Raw genomic sequence first — 24,987 nt, 5'->3', positions numbered from 1 at the left:
TGACAAACAGCTGTAGAGCTCCTTCAAAATGCATGCATCCCAAAAATAGGAGGGAGTTTTGTTTTACATGTATATTGTCATATTAAAAGCAAGCTGCAGGAGTTGTATGAGTCGTCTAATGCTATTAAAAATATTTGCTTCGAACTCTGCCTTCTGTAAATTGTAAATGAAATCACCTGGAAATCAACACTCTGTGCCACATACTTTTCTTTGAGCAGTTCTTGGGCCTGTTACAAGCTTTTGAATGTTTCAGAATGCCAGCAAAAAAGTCTGAAGTGGGTGGAGTGATAAACAGAGCTTAGGTAACTGAGCATGGGGTCTGGAAATAAAATACTCTTTTTTTTTCCCCTATACCCTAGTGTGCGGTGAAGCTGGCCAAAATGGTGGGGTATGTGAGCGCGGGCACTGTGGAATACCTGTACAGCCAGGATGGCAGCTTCTACTTTCTGGAGCTGAATCCCCGCCTGCAAGTGGAGCACCCCTGCACAGAGATGGTAGCTGATGTTAACCTGCCAGCAGCGCAGCTCCAGGTGAGTCAAGTGCCCAGGCCCTGGGCTCCTGGAGGCTTTCAGAAGTACTCAAGCTGTGATATGTTGTAGAGGCCTAAGCGTGAAAAACCTGTTCTGCTTAAGCATTAGTAAAATAGGGGGGCGGACTCTTGTCTGAGTCACAGCCGGTTCTGTGTTAAAACTGGATCACACACTGACATTATGCAGATAACTAGATCTTGGTACTGATAAAGGAGAGAGTAAAAAGGAAGTATTAGAGAGCTCTACTTAATATTGCCTATGTCCTCATGTGCATGCTGTCATCCATCAGGTGACATGTGACTCCTCCACATTTCCTCCTCAATACAAATACCCAATAACTCAAAGGCCCATTTTGGTACTTTCTCAGCTTGGGCCTTATTTTCTGTGGCTGGAGCAAAGCTTCATTCAGTAATCCAAAATATATATGCGTCCCTTCTGTTACGACTGTTTCACTAAGTTATAGCTCTACCATTTGGCTCTTTCTGATTCCGAAAGCCAAGAGAGGTTATTCTCTAGTTGTTTCTCCTAGACTGCTTAGGTAGAACTTCAGTTAAAAAGAGAGTGAAGGGAAGCAATAGAGGAATAAAAGGTAGGAAAAACTTATTCAAGGAAAGGTTGTGTATAAAAAAGCCTGTCTCAACAAGCTTTAGCCATGAGTAGTTCAAGTTTAAGCTCTGAAATTATTTTGTGAAACGAGTTGGCTTCTGAGGCTAGCAGTGTGATCAAATGCTGTGCCAGTTTTGAGCAATGCATCGCCCACTCTGCCTCCAAGGGACAACAGCCTCTTCCTAGAGTTTCTAATGACAAAAGGAGGGGAAAAAAGAACAGGCAATCGGATCTTTCATCTTTCAGCAAGTTCAGCAGTTGCTTGAAGTTCAGGAAGATGACTTGGGTCTTTTTAATTTTGATGAGCAGTTCCTGACTTCCAGAGCAATTGTTTCCTCCTCTCTAAGCCCCTCACTCATTGCAGATGCTTCTTCCTCCTGGCTGAGATCCCTGCTCTTTAACCTTTCTGTTAAACAGGATTTGTGCCTAATAATTAGGTACTTGAATAGATGTGGCAAAGCAACCAAGAATTTGTCTTGATTTATTGCTTTTTTCAAGGGGGAGCCATGACAGTGGGTGACAGTTATAGCTTACATGAACAAGTAGGCTTTTTGTTGTTCTGATCCCCAAAGCAATGAGGGAATCCATCACAGATTCTGTAGAAAGCATTTGTTGCACATGCTGTGGCTCATCTGTCCCTTGTGCGTCCCCACCAAACTCCCTGTGTGCTTCCATGCTGTCTCCCTCTTCTCAGCCCTTGTCTTTTCTGCTGGTGGATGAATGCCACAGTCTTCTTTCCCTCTTTGTCTTACACCACCTTAGGGGCTCTAGGTGCTTTTCTACTTCAGTTTTCTCAGCCCTCCCATTCTTACCCTCTTGCTTTCTTTCTAGTTTCTCTCTTCTCCCTGCTCTTTGCATTTTGAAGTTTATTGGATAGATGGTAGAGAAAACAAGCAATTGAACTGTGATGTCTTGTAGGCTGCTCAGCAGCCAGGGTCATCTTCATTTTGTCAGGAGACTATTTGGCTTTGGTGTGAGCCTTCTCTCAGCAGGTGGTTCCAGTCTATGTCTGTATTTGCCAGGCACTGAGAGTTTTGTAACTGGTCAGATGCTTTCCGCATTGTTTGGGCACTGTTCTTCATAGTGCTGATGCTAGGTACAATTTCATAGACTGGCTTATTGGTATTCTAACAAGTTTGCTCTTTTGTCTGTTGGTGTCTGGCTAATAGCTGAAATAAATCGTTAAGCTAAAGCTCAGCCTTTTCAAGCTGTAGCTGTAAAAAAAAATCCCAGCTGATGAACAGAACAAGTGGGACTTTACTCCATAAGGATACAGCCAGCAGCCAGTTCTGCAGGTTACTCTCGCTGCAGTTTATTGTTGGAAAATTCCGGTTTCCTGTAACCAGTTAGGGCCCTTCTGTCTCACTGGGACCTTAGTATATTTTTAACAGGCCTAATGCATGCCCATCATCAGCTGACCTAGCACTGGCCAGCTTTCTCTGGGGCCTTTTAATCGGTCAATGGAAAATACTGGCTGAAGGGCTTAAGGTGGATATTACACTAAGCTCAGCTGTCCTGAGAAATATGAATGTTCCAAGACATGTCAATGGAGAAGGCTCACATGAGAAAATAGCTGTGTATATTTGCTATACAAGAAATGCAGCATCAGCTTCTATAGAGAACTGGTGGAATTAATTCTTCAGGGGATAGGTACTCTCTGTGAGGAGAGAAACTCACTTAGTGGTGGTTTCCTTTATTATTTATATTATTAATTTTTTCCTTAGATTGCCATGGGGATTCCCCTCCACAGGATCAAGGATATCCGAGTGATGTACGGAGTTTCGCCATGGGGAGATGCATCTATTGATTTTGAGAATTCAGCCCACGTCCCCTGTCCACGTGGCCATGTCATCGCTGCACGTATCACCAGTGAGAATCCTGATGAGGTGAGTGTTTTAAATTCTGTAGTTGCTGACCACACTCTCATAACCATAGGCTTTACACCTGGGTTCAATCCCTGCTGCTGATCCTGAAAATTTTGGCAGCAAATTTAAAAGATTCTTCCCTTATCTCACGTAGCTGATGGTTCTGTAGACTCTGGTTAGACAGAGCCCGAACTTGTTTGTGTATATATCATGTTGCAGCACAAACAGGTGCTCTAGCCTTCAGAACTCTCATTACTTCCCTGTTTCTGGATTATTTACTTTTTCTTTAGGATGTGTAGCAATGTCTGTCTGTCTTTACAGGGATTTAAGCCCAGTTCTGGTACAGTTCAGGAACTGAATTTCCGCAGCAATAAGAATGTCTGGGGCTATTTCAGTGTTGCTGCTGCAGGAGGGCTCCATGAATTTGCGGATTCTCAGTTTGGTCACTGCTTCTCTTGGGGAGAAAATCGTGAAGAAGCCATCTCGTAAGTAGTCAGAAAAGTGGTAGAACCGTGGAAGTTGCTTGGTTTTGTCCTCTTTGATCCAAAGTGCCATGGATAAAACAAGACTCCTTACTTCTAGGAGTTTTAAGAGACGTTACCTCTCTTTACCTTGTTTTCCAAATCATGGTCAGGCTTCTCATCCTGTCTTGCTTTGCAATTCCACTGTGTCGCACCTGCATTTCTACACTTTTTGCTTATTTCTCCTTATTTTTTTTCCTTTCTGTTTCATTCCTGCCTTTTATGCCTGCTGCTGAGGTATGATATAGCTACCATTGTGTTGAAGTCCCTCTTTGAAAACATTCAGGTGGAAGGCTTCTGACAGGAAAAAGATTGATTCTTATGCTAATGCCCTATAATGGTTTATAAACCATCGAGTGTCCTTATGTGGTGCAGAACGTTAAAGCATCCAGTCATGGTACAAGGCTGGCTGACCTGTCATCCATGCCATTTTTCATCCAGGGCCTTTCCTGTGTTCCATTCTGGGTGGGACAGAGACCACATCTCTCCATCTTATGTATACTGCTGACATGTGGTAGGTGCCTAGATGATGATAACAGCGGGAACTCCTCATCTCATAGCTGGTGCTGGCTGAGCCGCTCTTGTTCACACCAGCAGCAGATTGAAGAAAATCAATGTTCTTTCATTCCCAAGCATGTCATATAGGATCTTGCTCCAGTGCACATGCTCTTTTGTGTTACCTTCAGACTGTTTTTTCCCAGCAGCTCATGGGGAACTATCTGGAGTTACCAGCTTGCCCATTACTGTTAGTATGGGATAAACAATGGGTATTCTTTTCTCTTCCAGAAACATGGTAGTGGCTTTGAAGGAGCTGTCCATCCGAGGGGATTTCCGAACTACTGTTGAGTACTTGATTAAACTGTTGGAAACAGAAAGCTTTCAGCAGAACCGCATTGACACTGGCTGGTTGGATCGGCTTATTGCTGAGAAAGTTCAGGTGCAGCTGGTTGCTTTTCAGGACTACAAATTGGAGTGAGGAGGGGAAGGGAGTGGGGGGACAAGCTTGGTGCATGTTGGTTGCAAGCGGACAAGGATTTAGGAGTGGTTAATTTCCACTCACCGCTTTATGAACATTTTCACTGGCCTTAATTCTTATTTATATCAAAATTCCAGGTCATCCCTATCAGGGAATCTTAAAGTTGGCCAGAAAAGCATCTTACCATATGTGTGAATTAAGGCTAGTATTTCAGTTTGCAGTTTGGGACAGATGGTAGTGGAAATGTAGGTGGAGCCTCAGGATTTGATCCAGGAAGAAAAAGATGTGGTTTTCTTTTAAGGAGTTACAGAGGTAATTGCTTCTATATAGTGTTTGCATGGATGCTACACTAACTTAATTTTAAAGAGAGGTTGCCCATAAACCAAAAATATAGCTGAGACTGTTGATTCTTCAAGTGGGTGTCCAGAAAGGACTGAAGCTAAAGGAGACGTAACTGTGTTATGTATACTTTCTTTCTAGGCTGAAAGGCCTGATACCATGCTGGGAGTGGTGTGTGGAGCTCTGCATGTGGCTGACGTGAGCTTCCGAAACAGTGTCTCAAACTTCCTGCACTCTCTAGAAAGGTAAAATCGCAAGCTGGTCTGGTAGATAGCTGATAAGCAGATAGTAATTAGTTTTGGTTTACAAGTTTTGTTCAAGTACTGTACAGTGAGGAAATGCAAAGAGCTTGTTATCTGCTGACTGTTCTCTGGCCCCAGGAGGTTGTTTATGTATCGGCCTAAGAAAACTGACAGATATCTGTGCACCTCCCCAAAACATCCCCTGCTGTTTGCACAGGTTGGTTTGGTTTCTGACATTTCTGGCAGAAGCTCCAAGAAATGACTCAGAAATGTGGAGTTCTTTCTCTGTGTGTTGCCAAGGCAACATTAGGGAGTCTTGAATCACCAGATATTATCTTCCTTCTCTTCTGAGGATTGATATAATTTTCCACATTTGACATAACCTTCCAAACTGAATGTTTCCCACTAGTATTTAGAAAGCGTTCTCTGCTCCTGCTGGCTTTAAAGCAGAGCAGGTACTGTAGGACAACTAGTCATAACACTCCATCAGGCTAAACCTGGCGTGATCCAGGCAGGTGCACTCTTAACTGAGTTCTTCCCTTCAGTGTCCTGTTAGTGAGTCCATACGTAAACAGAGCCGCAGGAAGAAAAGCTGCATTATCCCTATGTTAAGACATGCTGCGTGTTCCGTAATTCAGGCTGCGATGTTCCTTTTGCAGACTCTTCTCTAAGGCGAAAGTGGGTGAATGGAAAGGAGAGTAAAGCTGGTCTGTGTGGCTGGAGAGAAATGGGCTGGCTTTGTCAAACGGATACGTGGCTCTCCTAAGAAGAGACCATTTAAAAGCCTGCTCCCATCTCTCTGCTAGGGTTTTTCAAATTCTTGCATGCATCTTTGAACCTGCTTGGGCCCCTGATAGCCATTTGGTGGCTTCTGGAAGACAAGTTTTGTTTTGTACTTCTCTTTCAAGGGGCCAAGTCCTGCCTGCTCATACTCTGCTAAACACTGTGGATGTGGAACTCATCTATGAAGGACGGAAGTATGTGCTGAAGGTACGATGCACAGTGTGGAAACCCATTCTCTTGCCACTTTTAGTTGGAGATGTCGGTTTGTGGGCTGCTCTGGCTTAATAACCCATGTAGTTATTGGAACTAAATCTGTGCAGGGTTTATTTTCTCTGCTTTAGTAGGGTTAAAAAAATCAGCACAATCTCCCTTATGGTAATACCCCAACGCATCTTTGCATTTCAATATCTCTGTGTATCTCTGTAAACATTTTAACCTTTTGGGGTCAAGAAATGCTCTGCATAGGGTGAAGAATACTTTGTTATAGCAAAGACTACTGACTGTTGGTTGACCAAAACTTTCAACTGATGTTTCTGAATATGTGGATTTACTCTGTTGAGTGTTTGAGCCCAGTTTCATCAGCATGACAGAATTTGTAGCAATTTCTCCCTTTAGTATTGCTTTTTCTCTGCAGTGTGCAAAAAACAGAAATACTGTTTAAAGGTTGCAAAACTAAGCATACAAAGGTTAGGAAATACTAGAGTTAAGATTGCCTGTGCAATCTTAATTAGCTTCCTCAGGCAAATTTGTTATGCTGAAGTTTTTTATGACATGATCATAAACTGTTCGTTGCAGCTATAAGTATTCTGCACCCCTGCACCTCCATGAGTTTGTCGTGGCACCCCTTTGATGAGAAACAGAGAGGCACTGAACAGCAGCTAACGTATGCTGTGATTTACCCGGCTTCAGATAGGAACTCTGTGGCAGAGACTGTGATAAGACCCCTTTTTCCAGGGAGAGCTTTAGCTGCTTTCGCTGCAATTTTAGTACACGACTGTGACTTGTACGTAGGTCAGGATGAAGAAATTATATATAATTGTGTAATCAAACTTGTACAATTAACACATTAGTGTAAGAGGATTAAATCAAGATACATGGACAGCATTATTTCTGGCATCTCTTGACTGCTAAATGCTTAGCTTTGTGATCCCAAGTTTCTTTATGTTGTTTTTTTCCATCTAAGGTGAAAAAAATGGCTCTGTTCCCCTTCTTTAAATTCGCAGTGTTGCAGCGCTTGGAAAACTGTGTGTTGTGGCAACCCAGGCACTATCAATGCTGTGTTTATTTCATGTGATATGTACCATTCTTGTGGATCTGCAGGTGACCCGACAGTCTCCCAATTCCTACGTGGTCATCATGAACAGCTCGTGTGTGGAAGTTGATGTGCACCGGCTGAGTGATGGAGGACTGCTTCTATCTTATGATGGTAGCAGCTATACTACCTACATGAAAGAAGAAGTGGACAGGTAGCAACCTGTAAAGATTGATGTTTAACATTTACATACAAGCCAAAACTGGCTGGACGTGTAACTTGATGCTTCCCAAAGATCAGCTGGGAAGGGAATTCTCTCCTAGGAAGATGCTAGTAGGTGTATTATGGGTGAGTTTAAAGGGAGAAATTGCCTTCACCTGAAGAATGGATCTTGGCTACTGTTAGAAGAAAGATCTGAATGTGTAACAATGTGGAGTCAGTATTCTCCCGCTGGTTCTTTAAAAGTGCCCTTTTGGATTATAAAAACAAAAATAAAACATGAAAATCTTCAAAATCCTTGAAATGCCACAGCTGCCTTAGAAATAGATACAAGATTTACTATTTCAGTGCATTCCCTTAAAATTCCCTGCAGGGATCATAGCGATAAGGTCAGTAAATCTCCAGCTTCCGGAATGCGAGCCACTGCTCCCTCTGCTGGTTTCTTTTCTGTGACAAATGTAGTGAATCTGGTCAGGAGTACAAAGAGTTTGGGTAGCTTTATGGGTTGGAAAATGTGATAAAATCTTCCCCTCTCAGCCTGCTACATGAGCACATCCTGCTCTTTTCAGCTTTGCTCTGTATGCAAGAGGATTTTGCTTGAGGCAGGCAGTTTGGTGAAAGTACTGTGTGTTATATATGGCAAGTGTAATCTCCACTAACATCAGTTTTTATTTATATGAAATCTTGAACTTCATTGTTTCTGACAGCGAGTAATACCAGTTGGTAGAGAAAAAGCAGAAGAGTAACATGCATACAACCTTGCTAAGAGCTATTCTCTCTGGTTTCTGATCCCTGACTTCCATAGTCCTGTTCTGATGTGATTAATCTGAACTTTCATATGCAGGGCCGCACCATTCAGCTCAGAAGAGCCGTTTGAGGTGGTTTTGTTTAGTTTTGTTTTGAAGTAGAATAGGGAAAGGAGGAGTGGATTTTCCCCTTCCCATGTTTTCCACAAGAAATTCTGTTGCAGTGATTTGTCCCATTCTTTGCTAGGTATCGCATCACTATAGGTAACAAGACCTGTGTGTTTGAAAAGGAGAACGATCCCTCCATTCTGCGCTCACCTTCGGCTGGGAAGCTTATCCAATATGTGGTGGAGGATGGGGGACATGTGTTTGCAGGCCAGTGCTTTGCAGAAATAGAGGTAAAAGAGTCTCAAAGAACTGACTTGGCTGCAGATGCTGAATCTGCCTAGGCCAAAGCTGGGGAGGAAAAAAGTTGAATGCTTTGGAACTGGGAATTGAGCGTGAAGGATAATTCACAGTATTTCCTTTCCAAATTTTGTCTGTGTTTTAACCTGGACTAATACAGGAATCAGCAGTGAGAATGATGGGGTGGGGAAAAAATTACTTAACAGCTGAAATTTGAGTGTGTTAATGACTGTATACCAAGATAAGCAAAATTTCTCAGCGGTAGGACCGCGGTTGTTATCTTGCTGTGATGGCTAAGGAGAGTGGGATCCACATGTACTGTGTTTTCTAGCTGTGGTGGAGAAGGCCTTCTACTTGTAGGCCACTACTTGGTACTAACACAGAGTCAGAAGCAGAGTTGTATGCCAGGATTAAGTTACAAGTTAAGACTTCTCTGGTTACCTGATCATTTATCAGGTTGATCAGATGAGTTAATAAGTGTCACTCCTCCGTTCTCCCTTGGAACTTACTTAACTCTTAGAGAGGAGGAGGAAGAACAATTTCTGCGTCACAGTGAGGAAAGCACAAGAGGTTGTGTAGGAGTGCATGGCTCAAACCAGATCTGAGGGAGGGGAGGGTGTATGTTGACAGAGGGGCAAATAAGCCAGTTGAGGACAATGTGTAGGAGAAAAATACCAAGCCAGAGATCCAGATATTTTATGTAAGTGCTTTTACACTGCAACAGAGCCATGGTGAAGAAGGAACCACCTACTCAATTCCTGTGTTCCCAGTTGTGGTTTGTAGTATAGCAGTGGTAAGACTAGACTGTCTTGCCCTATACCCAGCCTTTCTGCTCCAAAGGCAAGAGCTTCTGTGGTTGATCTAAGGACGCATCTGTTTGTGAAGAGAGGGCTGAGACCTGTGACCTCTAGAAAGTAATCCTAGTTCCTTCTGGTAAAAGTGAATGTGTTGCTGTAGCTTTTGAGAGTGGCTCTCCCACTTCTAGCCTTCAGAGAGCAGCAGCTGCAGCAGTAAATTGTATCTGCTTTGTTCATTGTGTTGAACGTGGGACCTTGGGTACCTGTCGGTCCAGGCAGTGGAACAGGTGACGTTCTAGAGGAGGGCTTCCTGCTGCACTAATTTGTGGCCACTTATTTTGTTCTACAATTCACTTTAGTGTCTGGGGTTTATTCCCAATGTGTGTGCTTTTAAGCCTTTGAGAAAGCCTGAACACAAAAGGTGCCTGTGCACGTTAGTTTGTCCGTGGTAGGACATTGGCTGCTGGCTCACAAAACCAGAACCGTTTGGGGAACATGGAAGGTGAGTGTGTAACCTGTTTTCCTTGCTACAGGTGATGAAAATGGTGATGACGCTAACAGCAGGAGAATCAGGCTGCATCCATTATGTTAAACGCCCAGGGGCAGTCCTGGATCCAGGGTGTGTGATTGCCAAGCTCCAGCTGGATGATCCCAGTAGGGTTCAGCAGGTGAGAAGTTGCAGGAAGCGCAGATGTTCGTTGTGTTTTTAATAGGGGGGTGAAGTTGAGAGTGGTACGAGATGGTCCAGTGTACTGAAACAATTTCAGATTTGTGCATTGTACTGGAATTGCCACTTTACTATTTATTTGTCTCAGATGAGGACTAGGACCCAGATTATTGTCTCTTTCTCTGATTCAGCCTAAGCTTATGTACCATCCTTGTTCTCTTCATAAGAAGAGTACAGAGTAACTCAGTACTGTTGTGGGTACATGGCTGTCTAGGCTATTGGAGGTTGGCCAGATTTTTCTGTCTGTATTATTTCTATGCAAGTTTATTTAACTTCTATTTATCATTTATTCTTCTTTAAGTGACCCTCTTTGGAATTATGGGAGTTTATATCTCAACTCCTAGAGTGTTATGCCCTGTGAAAGCAATTGTAGCATATCTGGAAATACAAAAAAAGACCATAGGACATAAATCTTTTTTAAGGTGAAAGACAAAGAGATATATTCATTTAGGGTTGGTTGGCTGGGGTGTAGCTGGTGGTGGTGGAAGAGAATCTATTGTTCCTTTAGCAATAGCTAGCTGAAAATTGTGGGAGGTTGTCGTGCAGGGGGTGGAAGGCGATTGTCAGCACCAAACTGTTGGCTTTTCCCTGTGCTTTCCTTTGAGATTTTTGGTCATTCTGGATCTAAACAATGAGATCAACTGTAATCTATTTGGGAGAGAGGCTGGAAGTTTATTTTGTGGGTGTACACAACACAGAACTGTTGGAGATCCAGCTCATAACTTTTCTGTCTCTCAACCAAGCGTATTTTCCACTCTGGAAATTCTCCCAAGTTAAATCTGAGGCTTCAGCTGAGGGTAACTGGATGTTACCACCATGGCTGATGCCATACAGGAGGGTTAGTGACTCTGTGCTGTTCATTGTGTTTCCAGGCTGAACTGCACACGGGTACCTTGCCGCAGATCCAGAGCACAGCGCTGCGAGGCGAGAAACTCCATCGCATCTTCCATTATGTCCTTGATAACCTGGTCAATGTGATGAATGGATACTGCCTGCCAGAGCCCTACTTCAGCAGCAAGGTACTGGTTACTTTTGTTTCAGAGGAAAAGCACAAATATTCTTTCAACTCAAGGTAAGGCTGTCACAGCCAGAGGACCAAGAGTAAAGGCAGTACTACTTTGCTCGTCCAGCTCAGTTCGGTTTTCTTTCTTAGACTTCCTTATAGTCAGTCTCACCAGAGAGTAAGATGGGAAAGTCCCATCTGTGGCACCCCAAACAAAGACAAGGAGTTGAGCTTGATCTTTACTTCTTGTGCCTGCAGCCTTGTACATGGGAGCTGTGTGCATAGCCAGCAGTGGTAGAAGTCCTAGAGGGAGGAGGAAAGAAGGTGGACGAATCTGAGTCAGCTGTTGGTGTAAGGTAGCACAGCAGCTTTGTCATCTACCCCAGTTCCCTCTCTTAGTCCCTGGACTAGCTGTGTGATAAACCAGTGTTGAAGAAGACCTCAGTGAAAAGCCTTTCTTTTTCTCCCTTCTTGGTGCTTATTCTTTTCTTTATGCTTGTCTTTACACTCACTTGTCTCTCTCTAGGTGAAAGGCTGGGTTGAGCGACTAATGAAGACACTGAGGGATCCATCTTTGCCTCTGCTGGAACTTCAGGACATCATGACCAGTGTTTCTGGACGGATCCCACCCAATGTAGAGAAGTCCATCAAGAAAGAGATGGCCCAATATGCCAGCAACATCACATCAGTCCTTTGCCAGTTTCCCAGCCAACAGGTGATCAACCACACTTATTTAGAGGAACAAAAATAGGTTTGTGTTGGGGCAGAGAGAAAGTTCCTTTAACTTATCTGGAGGTTAGAGGACCTGAAAGGTGCATTTGAACATGGGATCTTCGTGATGAAAGATACTTATCTGCATCACTTAAGCTTAAAGGCTTGCCTCTTTTACCTGTGCTGAACAATATGTGTTCCCTGCTCAGTATAGCTTTAAACAGGCAGTTTGGAGGCAGCTGAATCATATCAGTGGCCTTGTGGGTGTTTGTTTATTTGCTGGTACATATGCTGCAGTGCAATTTGTAGTGTCAACATAACCTTAAAAAAGAGTGATTGCAACTAAGGGAGGCCTGATCAGGTAATGAGATGTTGGAAGATGATTTCTCCAGTATACGATATTGTGCATTGATTTTTGTGTCATTGTCAGGTCATTAACTTCCTTAGCAGTTTAAGGCTTTGGCCTTTGCTGGAGTCTGCTGGAGCTTGGGTCTGGTCTGTCTGGGAGTTCTCAGCTTCTCTGCTGGTTGTTCAGCCAGATCCCATCCAGGACTGGGACTGGCATGTGATTGCTCTCTTTCAGATTGCCAATATCTTGGATAGCCATGCAGCCACCTTGAACCGTAAATCAGAGCGTGAGGTCTTCTTCATGAACACTCAGAGCATCGTGCAGCTTGTACAGAGGTGAGCCATTTTCAGGGGTGCCCCATCTCTGTTTTTAGTGTTTTTTTTGTTTTTGTTGTTCTTGTTGTTATTGGTGCTTGAAAGACCTGAAGCTGCTTGTCTTTATTCGGATGGTTTTATTACAGTCGGAGTCTAAACCACTAGGAATAAGCCTGCATTCTTCCCTCAGGGAGGTACACAGTGAGGGGTCCATGTGTGTGGCTCCTGACTGCCTGTGTGAAGCACACATACAGATTCTTCCTCTTTTTCCCTTTGCCATATGAAAGAAAGATTTAACTTCTGTCTGGACGCTGATCACATCTTGGCCATTTCATCAAGCTGCTCGTGTGTGTTTTGCCTTTCAGCATCTAGAGTTTTGAGTATTTTTAGAAGAAAAAGGACATTTTGATGCAAATCATGGGCCATGCTACTCCACAACAGTGACGGCAGGGGTTATGTATTCACACAACAATTGGGGTTTTCAGAACCAGTTACACTTCTTTCCATAAGCAAACAGGCTTATTCTGCCTCGTGTTGAGTGTTATTCACTTGCAGGTCTTCAGGAGCAGGACCGTGCCACTCTCACTCAGTGCTAGGTTTGACTTACTTGCTTCTGCAGGTACCGGAGTGGTATTCGGGGTCACATGAAAGCAGTGGTGATGGATCTGCTCCGTCAGTACCTGAAGGTGGAGACTCAGTTTCAGCATGGTGAGTCTCTAAGCACATCAAGATTTTGATTTCTGAAAGAACCACATTTGGTCCCAGAAGGTCCACATGAACCTCCTTCAAGAAAGATTACTCTGACTTTATGGTGAGGCTAAGCTACACAGGTTTTCTTTTAAAGGTCTGCTGGTCAGATCCTGTTGTTTGTAGAGGAGCTTATGTCCAGTTTGCATTTTTGTAGTAAGAGTGCTCATAATGCTTATGACAAGCAAATGACAAACTCCACCCCAAAGCTATCTGTTCTGCTGGTTTTCCACTGTTGGTGTATCCATCATTTTTACATCTTGTGTCGTCTTACCCACAGTTTACATGTCATAAAATGACTCTGGTCTCTTAGGTGTAGGAATGCTCCTTTTCCCTGTAAATCTTCAATAGAATAGCTCCTGTATGAGTTTATGATCCTCTAAGTGAGGACTTCTGTATGACCTAGAGTAGAAAGACAGACTCACTGAATTATGAGATTCTTTGTGTTGCTATTTCTAGCCTGTTATTGAGCTCACTAAGGCTCAGCCAGTCTGTGTGGTCTCTACTTGTTCAAGATCAGAGATGAAGCAGTTTTCCCTTGCGTTCCCTCACTGACTCTGTCAGCGTTGGCCCACCACTGGAGAGTTCCCTCACTTGGGTATTCCACGTGTAGAAGCTTCATATTAGAGCTTGATTTTTGTTTCCTTGTTTCTGAGCATCTGCAGAAAAATTAGAATTAGAAAAATGGTTTAAATATGTAGTTCTGTCTTGCCTGTTTATTAAATCCTATAGTAAGAAAATCAAGTGCAGTTAAAAAAAAGAAAAAGTCACAGAGTTATTTGCACCTGCTGTAAAGTACCAGGATGCTGTTTGCTGTTCATAAGAGCAAACATCAAACCTCAGCCTGAAACTGAGCGTTGAAATGAATGCATTGCACTGCTGTGTCCAGGCACAAGATGGCAATGAAGCACTAGCTAATTTTGAGGCTCTAGCTCATACAGGTAGTTCAGATTCCACTCTACTTTTCTTTCGTCCTGCTCTAATACCTGCACCAGCCTAATGGTACTGCAGATTAATTTCTACTTCAGTTTGCTGGTAGAAGAGGATGGTGCAAGTCGTTTTGCTTATATTTTATTCTGGTTGTCTTATGAATGAAAGAGTGAGCTCATGGTTCTTCTCTTCATGCTGCTCACAAAGGAGGTATTTGGTATTGGAACTGTTTCAGTAAGAGTAGGATGTTCAAATTAAAGTTTGCAGTGGAGGGGAGGGCAGTGGGAGGAATGCTTCCTTCCCAGAATTGATTGTGTGGACGATGCAAAGTAGATTCTCAAAACGTGTCTCTATTTTTCTATATATATCTCTAGTAACTTGTATTCCTTGACACACAAGTGTGAAAACTGGAAAAAATGTGCATTTCTGATTGCAGGTCACTATGACAAGTGTGTCTTTACCCTTCGGGAAGAGAATAAAAGTGATATGAATGCTGTATTGAACTACATCTTCTCACACGCTCAGGTCACCAAGAAGAACCTGCTTGTTACAATGCTCATTGTAAGTTTTCCATTGGTGCTCTAGAAATTTGCTGCTTCTTGTAGTTGTATGTTTGATGCTTTGAAAGGTACTGGATTGACAGCTCTCATCCTTAAAGATGTAAGCCTTCTAGCTACAGAAGCAGTGGCAGCAGTGTGGAGTTTCTTCATGTGTTCTTAGGGCATGCAAGCCATGCATTAGAGGAGACCCAGAGTCTGTGCACCTTGTGGTTCATGACTGTCCTGCATTGATTGCCTATCAGAGTGCAATGAAGGCTAATTATGCAAGTGATTTGTGAGCATCTGTTGGGAGATAAGAATGCAGACTTAACTCTTACGTTGGGAGGATGCTGGAGGCTAACTTTCAGACACTGGGCTGTGACTTTATACTTTGCTGCTTCATCTTCAGGGGTCTCAGAAAGGTCCTGTCTTTATATAGCTCATGGTACTCAAACTGGAGTTGCTTGGAAAGCAAAGCAGTTGCTACCAGCACAAAAAGATTATTTTTTTGTGGTAGTAATTTTGTAATAGCAACAGTTTTATGGTCCCTCGTTACTAATGAGGGTGACGTCCTGGTAGTGAATGGCATTAGCCAGTCCATATGGAGGCCCCTGAGGGGTTTCACATGCTCTTGCTTGATGAGCCATGGTTTGGTCTTAGGGTTTGGCACTGGCTTTCCTAGCTTCTTCCTGGTTATGGTCTAAGTAAGTCTTACTCAGGTCTGCAGTAGTGCTTTTGGACCAGCTGTACTCTGGGCTGCATGTTGGAATCTGACTAGGACTCAGTACTTCAGCACAAAGCTGGTCATTCCACATCAGGCCCCTGACCCTTGGGATGGTGTGCAGCTGTGCAGGGGGCTTGCAAAGGGATGGGGAATCTCCTGGGGTTGGAATGCCTCTGGGTCAGACTTATATTGCACCCTAGAAACACAAATGAATCCTCATGCCAGGACCTGCTATTGCCTTCTCATATTCTTCTGGATTGTTACTCCATGAAAAATCTCAGTTCTCATTAACTTCAGTCGCACGGTGGTGGGTAAAACTCCCAGTAAATTGCATTCCCAGGAAAAAGAATTTAAAAATAAACAACAAATGAGTTCTGTCTCTTTTTTCCTGTTTCCTAATTTTGCCTCAAAAAATCCTTGTCCCACGTAATGCTTTGAATCAGAATGAATGCCCACATTCCTCAAAGCAGGATGAATTTAGGTATGACATGATTTTCAACAGGCTAGAGTTAGGTATCCTGCTTTTTAAGAGGCTAATTACAATACTATCTCCCCCCCCTTTCTTTTTTTTTTTAAAAAACATAATGTGGTCTGTTACTGCCAAAAATATGTCCAAAGTAACCACCCACAAAATAACTCTCAAAAGCAGAAACAGAGTCATAATTGTCCTCGAATGAGGCTGGGTTTCTTAAATCCTAATTTGTAAAGATATAGGGACCCTGGCATTCTTTCTTTCTGGCTCTCCTTTTTTCCCTCCCCCCCCCCCCCCTTTTTTTGGTGTGTGGTGTGATTGTAAGTAACGCTTGCCTTAAGAATCTCATTATTTGAACACGGAGCCATATTTCCTCTGAGAATTCTGGAGTAGCTTTGAGCCGGGGCTGTTCATTTCTCAAGTAATCATGCTGGCGTGATGGAGAGAGAAAATGGCAGCTGTTCGCAGCTCAGGCCTTCAATTTTCTTCAGAGTCCAGTCACTCAAGTGTGTAATTACACGGGGGTGCCGGGGAGGCGTTAGGCCTTGTCAAAGAGCTGGTTTGAGGCTTTGCTCGCTGCCTTTGCCAATCAGTGCAGGCAAAAGCCAGTGCAACGCCAGCTACCTGCTTTATTTTGCTGTTGTCATCCTGATTATTTCTTGCTAAAATGGGACTGAAACTTTTTTGTCTAGTTTTTCACCTCCGTGCAAGCCATGTCTTGGATACGGAGCCTTGCTGTGTCTTGGACATGGAGCCTTGCTGTGCTGGCCAACACAAGGTTCTTCTGAGGGAGTGAGGGGCGCGCTGGGAAATAAGGAACGCAGACGAATGTCAAAGACTGTTCCTTTTACCTTCCTGTGTAGTCATTCTTCCTACCACTGTTATTCCTACTCAAGTAAAGGCTAAAATCCCAGTTTGCTGGAACTTAAAACATGCCGGAGAGACCACGCTGCATGTGGTGGAAGAACAGCTGGGTTAGCTAGCCAGTGATCCGAGCTCCATTTGTACGGCCTCGGCCAGCGCGCTGCCCGAGGCCTTGCAAACGGGCGTCCGCCCTCACACGAAGGCTGTGTCTCACAGACTTCTCAGACTGAGTGGGTAACGGGGGCCCAGGAGGGGCAACGTGCCTTTGGTCACAGTCTCATGTATGGCGCAGCTAGGGATTACCATCTGCTAAGTTACAGGTCACACCGTTAACCGAAAGACCGTCATTCCTCTTTCTTCCGACTCACGCTTCGTGTCCGAGGGACCCTATGGCATGTTTGGTGTAATCATGGTGAAGGCTGTGGCATTTTATGGGTTGCCAAGCTATTTATGCAGGATGGTTTAAATTTTTCCTCCAAGGGCAAATGTCATGTCAAAATACCTTGATGCTTATGTCGCTGTTATTGATGTATCCCTAGGAATCCATTATTAACAAAGGGCTCTCAGGATGGTTTTAGTAATAGTGTTATGCTGCCATCACTCACCTTTCTTAGCTAGCAGGCGTTTAAGGCAGGATGGGAACTACTTCATCCTTCATATATTTGTTGAAATATAGTGTGATTTGAAGTTGTATGTTCATTTTATGAACTTAACTGACTGTTGTATGCCCATCCTAGCCTTAACTGGACAGAATCGCTTGTGGCGTGGCAGATGTCCTGTGTGCTATCACTTTTTTGTTACCTTGAGCAGTAACATTACAACACCCCGTATTTCAAGTATGATGAAGAAAGTTCTTGAATTATTCACTGTGAATTCATGCAGTGAACTGGAGTGGATAAATTTACAGAACTTTCTTAGGGAACAATCATTGTTTGCTGGCCCAAGACTGGTTAATAGGGGACAACAATCTAGTAAGAGTCAGTAGCTTAGATTTATTTTTTTTTTTTTTGATGAGAGTGATTTGACTGTGGTCTCTCTCCCTGAGAGATGTATGCCATCATTCCTAGAGCTGGCATCGTGCTGGTGTGGGGTTGGAGAGAAAGGGGTCAAGAGCAGTGTGGGGGAAAAGCTATTTAATTTAGGAAATGCATGTGCTGTTATTTGTTAGTCAGTCTATAGGAATTTTATTATTTGTGTTTTTTTCTGGTTTTGTTTTTTACTTTATTTTCCCTGGCAGATGTATCAATCTAACCTGCTGCGCAGAATTTTCCCTCTTTCCCTTTCTGTTTCTTGGATCTTCATAGGGCCTTTTCTGAACTGTATGTGTTTAAAATCTCTTAAAACATGAAGGCACCAGCTCTCTTTCCTGTTGCAAATCCCTGTTTCATCTCACATTTTCCTCCTATGATTCATTTACCAAGAGAAAAGCTGTTAAGTGCTCTATAGAAGAAACACATTAGAGGCTCCTAGAGGGTTTCTAGCTTCAGGAGTGGGAGGGAAGAGGCTCACAAGCCAGTGTGAGTAGTTGGAAGACTGTGGGATTGTTCATGGGAATTGAAACTATTTTTGGGAGAAAGCATGGATGAGAGTGCACCTCCTCTGTTCAGAGAAAAAAACAGATTAAAGTCTTTCCTGTTTCCATTTTTTTGAATGACTGAATCCAAAAGAGTTTTGAAACAGCATTAACACTGAAAATTATGCTGTTCAGTTTTATTGTTGTATCCAGCCAATTTAGACAGTAAAGTAAGCTAGTGAACCTCTTCAGAACGAGGATTCTCTGAGTAGAAGAAATATTATGGAGTCAGTCCTGTATTGTGGCAGGAAACACCTTATATCATTTATGGTTTTAGTTAGCTTTGCTTAACCTTGTTAGAGGAATGTCAGGATTTTTTTTCTCTGGTGTTGCTGAAGCTGTTCAAAGAGTGTGGTTGGTTTCTGGCTGTGGAGTTGTGGGGTTTGGTTTTTTTTTTTTGTTTTGAGGTGTTTTTTTAAAATGGACTTCAGGAGGTTCTCCCAGCAGTTAAACTCTCTGTTTGGTCACCTTTCATGGTGAAAGTTTGCTAATCTTTGCATGCTACACAAGGCATTTCGCTACAATTAAATGCTCTTTGAATTTTGCATTGCTGCTAGGGGAGACTTTGGGTACAAAGCTGAAACTGGGTAATGGGAAAATGTTTTGCTTGAGTCTCTTTGACAAGTCAGTATTTCTCATGTGTTTGGATGCCAAAACACATGCTACAATTAAGAAAAAGGGTGGTTGTGCCAGTCTGTTCTTTTCTCTGTAGCTTTATTTTATATATGTAAAATTATTGAAAGCCTAATACTTGTACCCTTGTCAGCACAGGATTACAGAATAATTTAGATAGGGACCTCTAGAGGTGATGTGGTCCAGCACCCGAGTGCATCTGTATACGTATTTCAGGTTTAAACTTCTTTGTAGGAGGATGAAAGATGGATTTCCTCTGTTATAAACATTTTCAGTTCTCTTTACTTTTAGGACCAGCTATGTGGCCGTGACCCCACCTTGACAGATGAGCTGATTAATATTCTGACAGAGCTGACCCAGCTCAGCAAGACGACCAACGCTAAAGTGGCCCTGCGAGCACGGCAGGTGAGGGAGCGTGTTTAGCAATCCAACCTGATCCCTGCTAGAGACACTGTGCCATTGCTGATCAGATCAATATGGACTGCTCCCACTTCGAGCTCGCTCTTTCGGAAAAGCTATATCTCTTGATGTTTATTTTGATTACTATGCAAATGTGAAGAGTAGGTTACTGTGAGCAGCACTTGAACAATGAAGCTAATTAACCAATGATTAACCATTGTGACAGTCTAACAAAGGTTGCAGTGGATTCCCAATCACTGTAAAATTTGAAGTTATGATTACATTCCTTTGTCCTTGCTCTTCCAAAAAGTTTTGTCTGGCTCAAATAGGAGTAAATTGAGAGTAGCCTATGGTTTGTGCGATAGAGGAAGTCAAAATACATGGTCACTGTGGTTCCTTCCGGCTTTATAATCTGTGAACCCAACAACCACAGGCTGTCCGGAATATGCAGGCAGCTGGACAGTAAACAGCCAGGACGTGCTGGCTGGGTTCATCAGCTACCTTACGGTTGTGATTCAGTGTGTGCAGAGAACAGAGAGAGAAATTTACACAAGAACCAGATGTTCTTTGCAACTGCTAAGCAATTATTGTAAAGAATTATGTTGGTTTTCTGCAGGGTTTCTTTTAGCTTTTGAGTTGCATTTTGTCAAGTTCTTTTTAAGCTGAAAATAATTGGAAGAACTCTTGGTACTGTCAATTCCAAGAGTCTAGTACAGATAATAATTTGAATGCCAGATATGCACCTGGATATTATTGTGAGCTTCCTCTTTAGCAGTTAGTCTGTAGCCGAGAAGGAGTGAGAGGGCATAATCATTCCATGGTAATGCTAACCCTGTAGTCTGATCACTCCTCTCGCTCCACAGTCCCTGTCTCCATTCTAAAAGTCTTCAGCAGGAAAGCTGACACTTTGGGGATCTCTCCTTTTATTTCAGAGCTTGACTATTGAAAATGAATGGGGCGTTTGAAGCTGCTCAGTGACCTTATGTTTTCTTCAGGATTGTATTTGTGTCCTTGAACCATTCAGTTATTGAACCTCTCAGCTGCATGCTGGGGATGGTGCTGCAGTCCTTGTGTATGTCTTTATGTTGCTCTTTCACTTCATTTTCCCCTGCAAGCTGCTTCCCCTTCCTATCTCCATATCCTTCATGTTGGGCATTTAATACCTGGCACCAGTGTCTCTTGCTTCCTCTGCTCGGAAGCTGTGAAAGGCGGTCTCTGTTGCTGGCCTCCCCACAGCTGCTGCCTGCCAGATCTGCTTTCCAATTAACAGCCGGTCAGGCAATCCCCAGGACTAGCAGCTCTGCAGTGCTAAATCACATGCACTGATGGAACTTGATTGAAGCTGTTCCTTTTCTCCGTGGGGAATTGCCAATAATACAAACCGAGCAGATACACAAATGAGGCTGGGGAGGGGAGAGAGTTTGCAGCATCACCCAGGTGCCATGGAATTCACAGGAGAAACCAGTCGCCTCTTCTGGGATGGAGCAGACTATTGCTGCCTTGGAGGCAACAGCCTCCTCCCAATGGCCCAGCATAGCTCCTTTCACTGATGCTCCTTGTGTTTGCTGTTTACCAGGTTCTCATTGCCTCCCATTTGCCATCCTACGAGCTGCGTCACAACCAGGTGGAGTCCATCTTCCTGTCTGCAATCGACATGTATGGGCACCAGTTCTGCATTGAGAACCTGCAGGTATCTACCAAACTACTCTCCTTGTTTCCCTGCTTTCTTCTCACCGATCTCAATGTTTCTGTAATAAATCTCACCTGTAGTCCCAAGGTCCATGTGGCTTTAAATTGTACTGGTTTCTAGCTTCCCCCTCAGTTTTGTGTTCATTCCTACACTGATATCAGAATGACCTCATTGCAGTCTACACTTTTGTCAAGGTGGGGCAGCAGAGGGGGAGGTGCTGATCTCCTCTCTCTGGTGACCCACGACAGGACATGAAGAAATGGGATGAAGCTTCATCAGGGAAAGTTCAGATTGGGCATTAGGAAAAGGGTGGTCGGGCACTGGAACAAGCTCCGCAGGGAAATGGTCACAGCACCAAGCCTGTCAGAGTTCAAAGAGCATCTGGACGACACTCTTAGACATATGGTTTAGTTTTAGGTAGTCCTGCGAGGAGCAGGGAGTTGGTCTCGATGATCCTTATGAGTCCTTTCCGCCTTGAGATATTCTGTGATTCTATGTTTTAATATCAAAAGGTCATAATCCTTGATGAACGACAGGAAAAGCATGGAAATCAGAACTAGTCAGGCTTGATTTGGGGTATTTGTATTTTTGCCTGATCCTGTTTGCAAGACAGGCAGTTCGCTTTTAAAACTGCTTAATGTGATCTCTTCTAGAAACTCATTTTGTCTGAGACATCCATCTTTGATGTGCTACCCAACTTTTTCTACCACAGTAACCAGGTGGTAAGAATGGCAGCTTTGGAGGTAAGTTTATTCCCATTTAAAAAAAAAAAAAAAAAAAAAAAAATTCTGTTGTTTTTTTTTTTTTTCTTTTGAGTACTGTTACCAGTGCAAGAGTAAGAGAGCTGTAGGTTGTGTGGAATCTCACATGCTTGGAGTCTGGCATTTAACAACATTAATATTTATAATTGACTGAAATTTCAGATTCGAGTTATCTTCTTTGCATGAAGAAGACTTAGGTGGTTGGGAGGATTGAAAGTGAAGCTGCTGTCAGAGAATGTGGTCAGCCTACCCCGTGTAGCTTTGTGCTGATGGTTGTATCCTGCCAGACTGGCCTTAAAGAATAACTTCAAATTCTGGTTGATTTAGAGTTCTATGTAGATACTCATTTGGGGGTTTCTGTTTGTTTTTTAGTATTTTTTAAGTGTCTGGAATATTATTTGTCTTCCTTCTCTCTTTCTGCTTCCTTAGCACAGTTAAGCTGATCGAGTTTCTCTCTGACCAGGTGTACGTTCGAAGGGCATATATTGCCTATGAGTTAAACAGCGTCCAGCATCGCCAGCTGAAGGATAACACTTGTGTGGTGGAGTTCCAGTTCATGCTACCTACCTCCCATCCGAACAGGTCAGAGCACGTGTTCAGCTGCCTTTGGAATCAGAGGTTTATGAGGGGCTACATTCTATCTTGGCAAAGAAAACATGCAATAGAATTGGTGGAGAAAGGGAGAGTCCCACTGCCCCAAATAAGCACAAGTTGTTTAAGATAAAACCCTACATTACACAGTTCCTTCTCCTAAGTTATTTAAAACCTCCTGAGCTGTGGGTAGTACTTTCTGCAGTTTGTATTCATTTAAGTATGATACCGTTTTCATGTATTTTCTGATTTTTAAGTTCAGCTTGTATAGTAACTTTCCTCTAGAACTTCACTTCTAGCTGAATCCCGAGCCTTCCAAAAGATACAATTCCAGACAGAATGTTCAATTACTTGGAATTTTAATAAGAACAGTCAGAGAGTCTCTGTCCCCTTCCTGCAGTGCTCCCCTGCCAGCCCTTTGTAACTGTTTGTGATTGGCTCTACTTTCAACCTGGCTTTACTGGATAAGGTGAAATCTTTTCTAGCATGTGGTTTTTTTGACTGAGAAGACCAAGATGCATTTATGAATGTCTTTTATAGAGAAATGCTAGAGTTGACATACTTTGGCTTTCAGTCAGTATTTTTCAGAATGTATTTCTCGTGGCTGCAACCAAAAGCATCAACTATTCGCTACCCTGTCTTATAGAGGGTCGCGTCTCATTTTAAAAAAAACCCAACCAACCAAACTTGATTATCAGAACTTCTTCAGCATCTGTCAGGTTAGTCAGTTCCCATGTTTTTTCATTTGCAACAGGAACTCTGGAGGGTATTTTAGACGATATTTTATTTTTGTCCCAGGCAGGGGAGAGCGTGCTGGAGCCAAGAGGCGCAGTGAGTCTCCGTGGCCGCCGGGTGCCACTGTTGATCTGTGCTGGTTTGGCAGTATGGTACCAGTGCTATTTTTCTCCTTTGTTTCCAAACATCTTTTTCCTTATTTTATTTTTGGTGGGGCTGGGCAACGGGGTCCAGTCTCGCTTCATTGAGAATCCATCAGTACATTCTATGAAATGGTTTTCAGAATCTGGTTTGCTAGAAATGAATGACTGTCCTCAACAAGCAGCGCAAAACACTCATGATACAAATGGGACATGCATTTGGTCTCATCTGTTTCCTACATTTCTAGAATATTTGTAAATAATTGCGTACTATTTTTAGTACACCTTTATAATACTCTCTCCCCCCCCATTCTTTCTCCATTTCTTCTGTTTGCTGGTCTCAGTTACCTCTGTTGGTTGGGGGTTGTTTGGCCTGCCCATGCTGACCACTGCTTTATTACTGTGCGCAAGCTTAATTGGACAAGGTCAGCTGGAAGAGGAGAACTGTTACCTGCTTGGGGAACGGCTTCTTTGTCCTGAAATCTCCTCTCCCCTTTACGCTGAATTTGGTGGGGCAATGTTCTGAAGCTCAGTCCTGCTTCTCAACCATCAGCACTGCTGATGGTTGACTGAAAATGCATCGCAGTCCTTGTGCAGAGGCAAGCAGGCTTGGGGACAAAGTCACTGCTTGCATAGGCAAGTTCCTTTGAGTTGCACCTCTGTCTGTTAGCGATGAATTTGGCTCCTGTTGCTTTATGCAGCTTCTTGCAGTGTATACCTACTTGTGCAGCTATTGTGTGGCTGGGTGCTGAAGCACAGCCGGTAGCAGGATACACAGGGTCTTAAATCAGCACCAAGTGTGTAGATTTAAGCTAGCTGTAAAGGCAGACCTTATGTTAAGCCCAAGACGCAGAAATCTCAGAACTCTGATATTGTCTTGCTTAAGTCGTCTTTGTTGTTTTTGACCATGTTCTACGTTCATCATATGTTTTTCTGTATCTTCTGTAGCATGAACTTTTAGACTTAAAAGCTGAAAATGCATTCCAAGAACAAACCCCAAAGCCAGAATATCCCAGCTGACCAAGCAAAATGTCCCTTGAGGCTCTACGGGGTTGGGCTGTGGTGAACCAGGATTAGATACCAGAGAGCCTTTAAGAGAGCATTCTCTTTCGGAGCTGGTGTTAGTTGTATGATGCCACACATTTTTCAGCACTTTATCAGATATTTTTAAGCCCTTGTCCCTTCTGTGTCTGATTTCTGTGAACGTTTAAGGGCCTGAATTTTACTGGAGCAAATATTCATGTAGAGAAAATTGCAAACTGATAACGGTTGCTGTATTTAAATTCTTTGTTATTGGCATTTAACCCCGCTATGCCTTCACTTAATTGTAACAGAAACAATCACAGTCACTCCTTATGATCTGACTAATCACAGCTAGGGACTTTGTATTTTTGGCTGCTGAATGATTGCCATCAGCTACCCACAGGAAAGCTTTACATGGAAGCAGAGAAGAAGGAAAAACTGTTAAATCTGCTAACAAAGTCATAGAAATGCAACCTGCTCCTGGTGAGTTTTGTGGGCAGAAACTGTTTTGGGAATTATTTGTTTAAATTAATAGAAAACATCCTGTTGTAAGAATCCCCACTGATCCCGAGTGCAAGCGTGAGACACGGAGAAAAACTGCTTATAATTGAAACCGTAGAGGGCTTTATAGATCAAAACCAGCATTCCTTATTGCCCGGTGCAAGGCAGATGAGGAGTACGGTGTAACCATCTGGTGCCTTTTGCAGTAAATGGAGTTTGCAAGCCCTCGCCAAGTAGAGGACGTTGCAGTAATCCAATCTGGAGGAAGCGATACAAGGGT

At 43.2% G+C, this 24,987-nt stretch overlaps 1 protein-coding gene across 3 annotated transcripts in view; it reads left to right on the top strand.

Annotated features, from left to right (window-relative positions):
* The first annotated feature begins 352 nt into the window (after positions 1-352).
* The window catches only part of ACACA (acetyl-CoA carboxylase alpha), a 111,224-nt gene continuing 86,589 nt past the window's right edge, over positions 353-24,987 (top strand). For all 3 annotated transcript variants that reach the window (XM_064467723.1, XM_064467724.1, XM_064467722.1), the window contains exons 1-18: positions 353-530; positions 2,861-3,022; positions 3,323-3,486; positions 4,309-4,459; positions 4,979-5,082; positions 5,988-6,069; positions 7,183-7,328; positions 8,327-8,477; positions 9,815-9,949; positions 10,881-11,027; positions 11,538-11,726; positions 12,306-12,406; positions 13,005-13,093; positions 14,499-14,623; positions 19,159-19,272; positions 20,843-20,956; positions 21,610-21,699; positions 22,181-22,299. In XM_064467723.1, the coding sequence (XP_064323793.1) occupies positions 381-530; positions 2,861-3,022; positions 3,323-3,486; positions 4,309-4,459; positions 4,979-5,082; positions 5,988-6,069; positions 7,183-7,328; positions 8,327-8,477; positions 9,815-9,949; positions 10,881-11,027; positions 11,538-11,726; positions 12,306-12,406; positions 13,005-13,093; positions 14,499-14,623; positions 19,159-19,272; positions 20,843-20,956; positions 21,610-21,699; positions 22,181-22,299 (2,333 nt within the window). In that variant the 5' untranslated portion in view covers positions 353-380. The remainder of the gene's footprint in view (positions 531-2,860; positions 3,023-3,322; positions 3,487-4,308; positions 4,460-4,978; positions 5,083-5,987; positions 6,070-7,182; positions 7,329-8,326; positions 8,478-9,814; positions 9,950-10,880; positions 11,028-11,537; positions 11,727-12,305; positions 12,407-13,004; positions 13,094-14,498; positions 14,624-19,158; positions 19,273-20,842; positions 20,957-21,609; positions 21,700-22,180; positions 22,300-24,987) is intronic.

The sequence above is a fragment of the Phalacrocorax carbo genome, chromosome 17 (genome assembly GCF_963921805.1).
Source record: "Phalacrocorax carbo chromosome 17, bPhaCar2.1, whole genome shotgun sequence".
NCBI lineage: Eukaryota > Metazoa > Chordata > Aves > Suliformes > Phalacrocoracidae > Phalacrocorax > Phalacrocorax carbo.
This window is presented reverse-complemented; position numbering and strand designations above follow the sequence as displayed.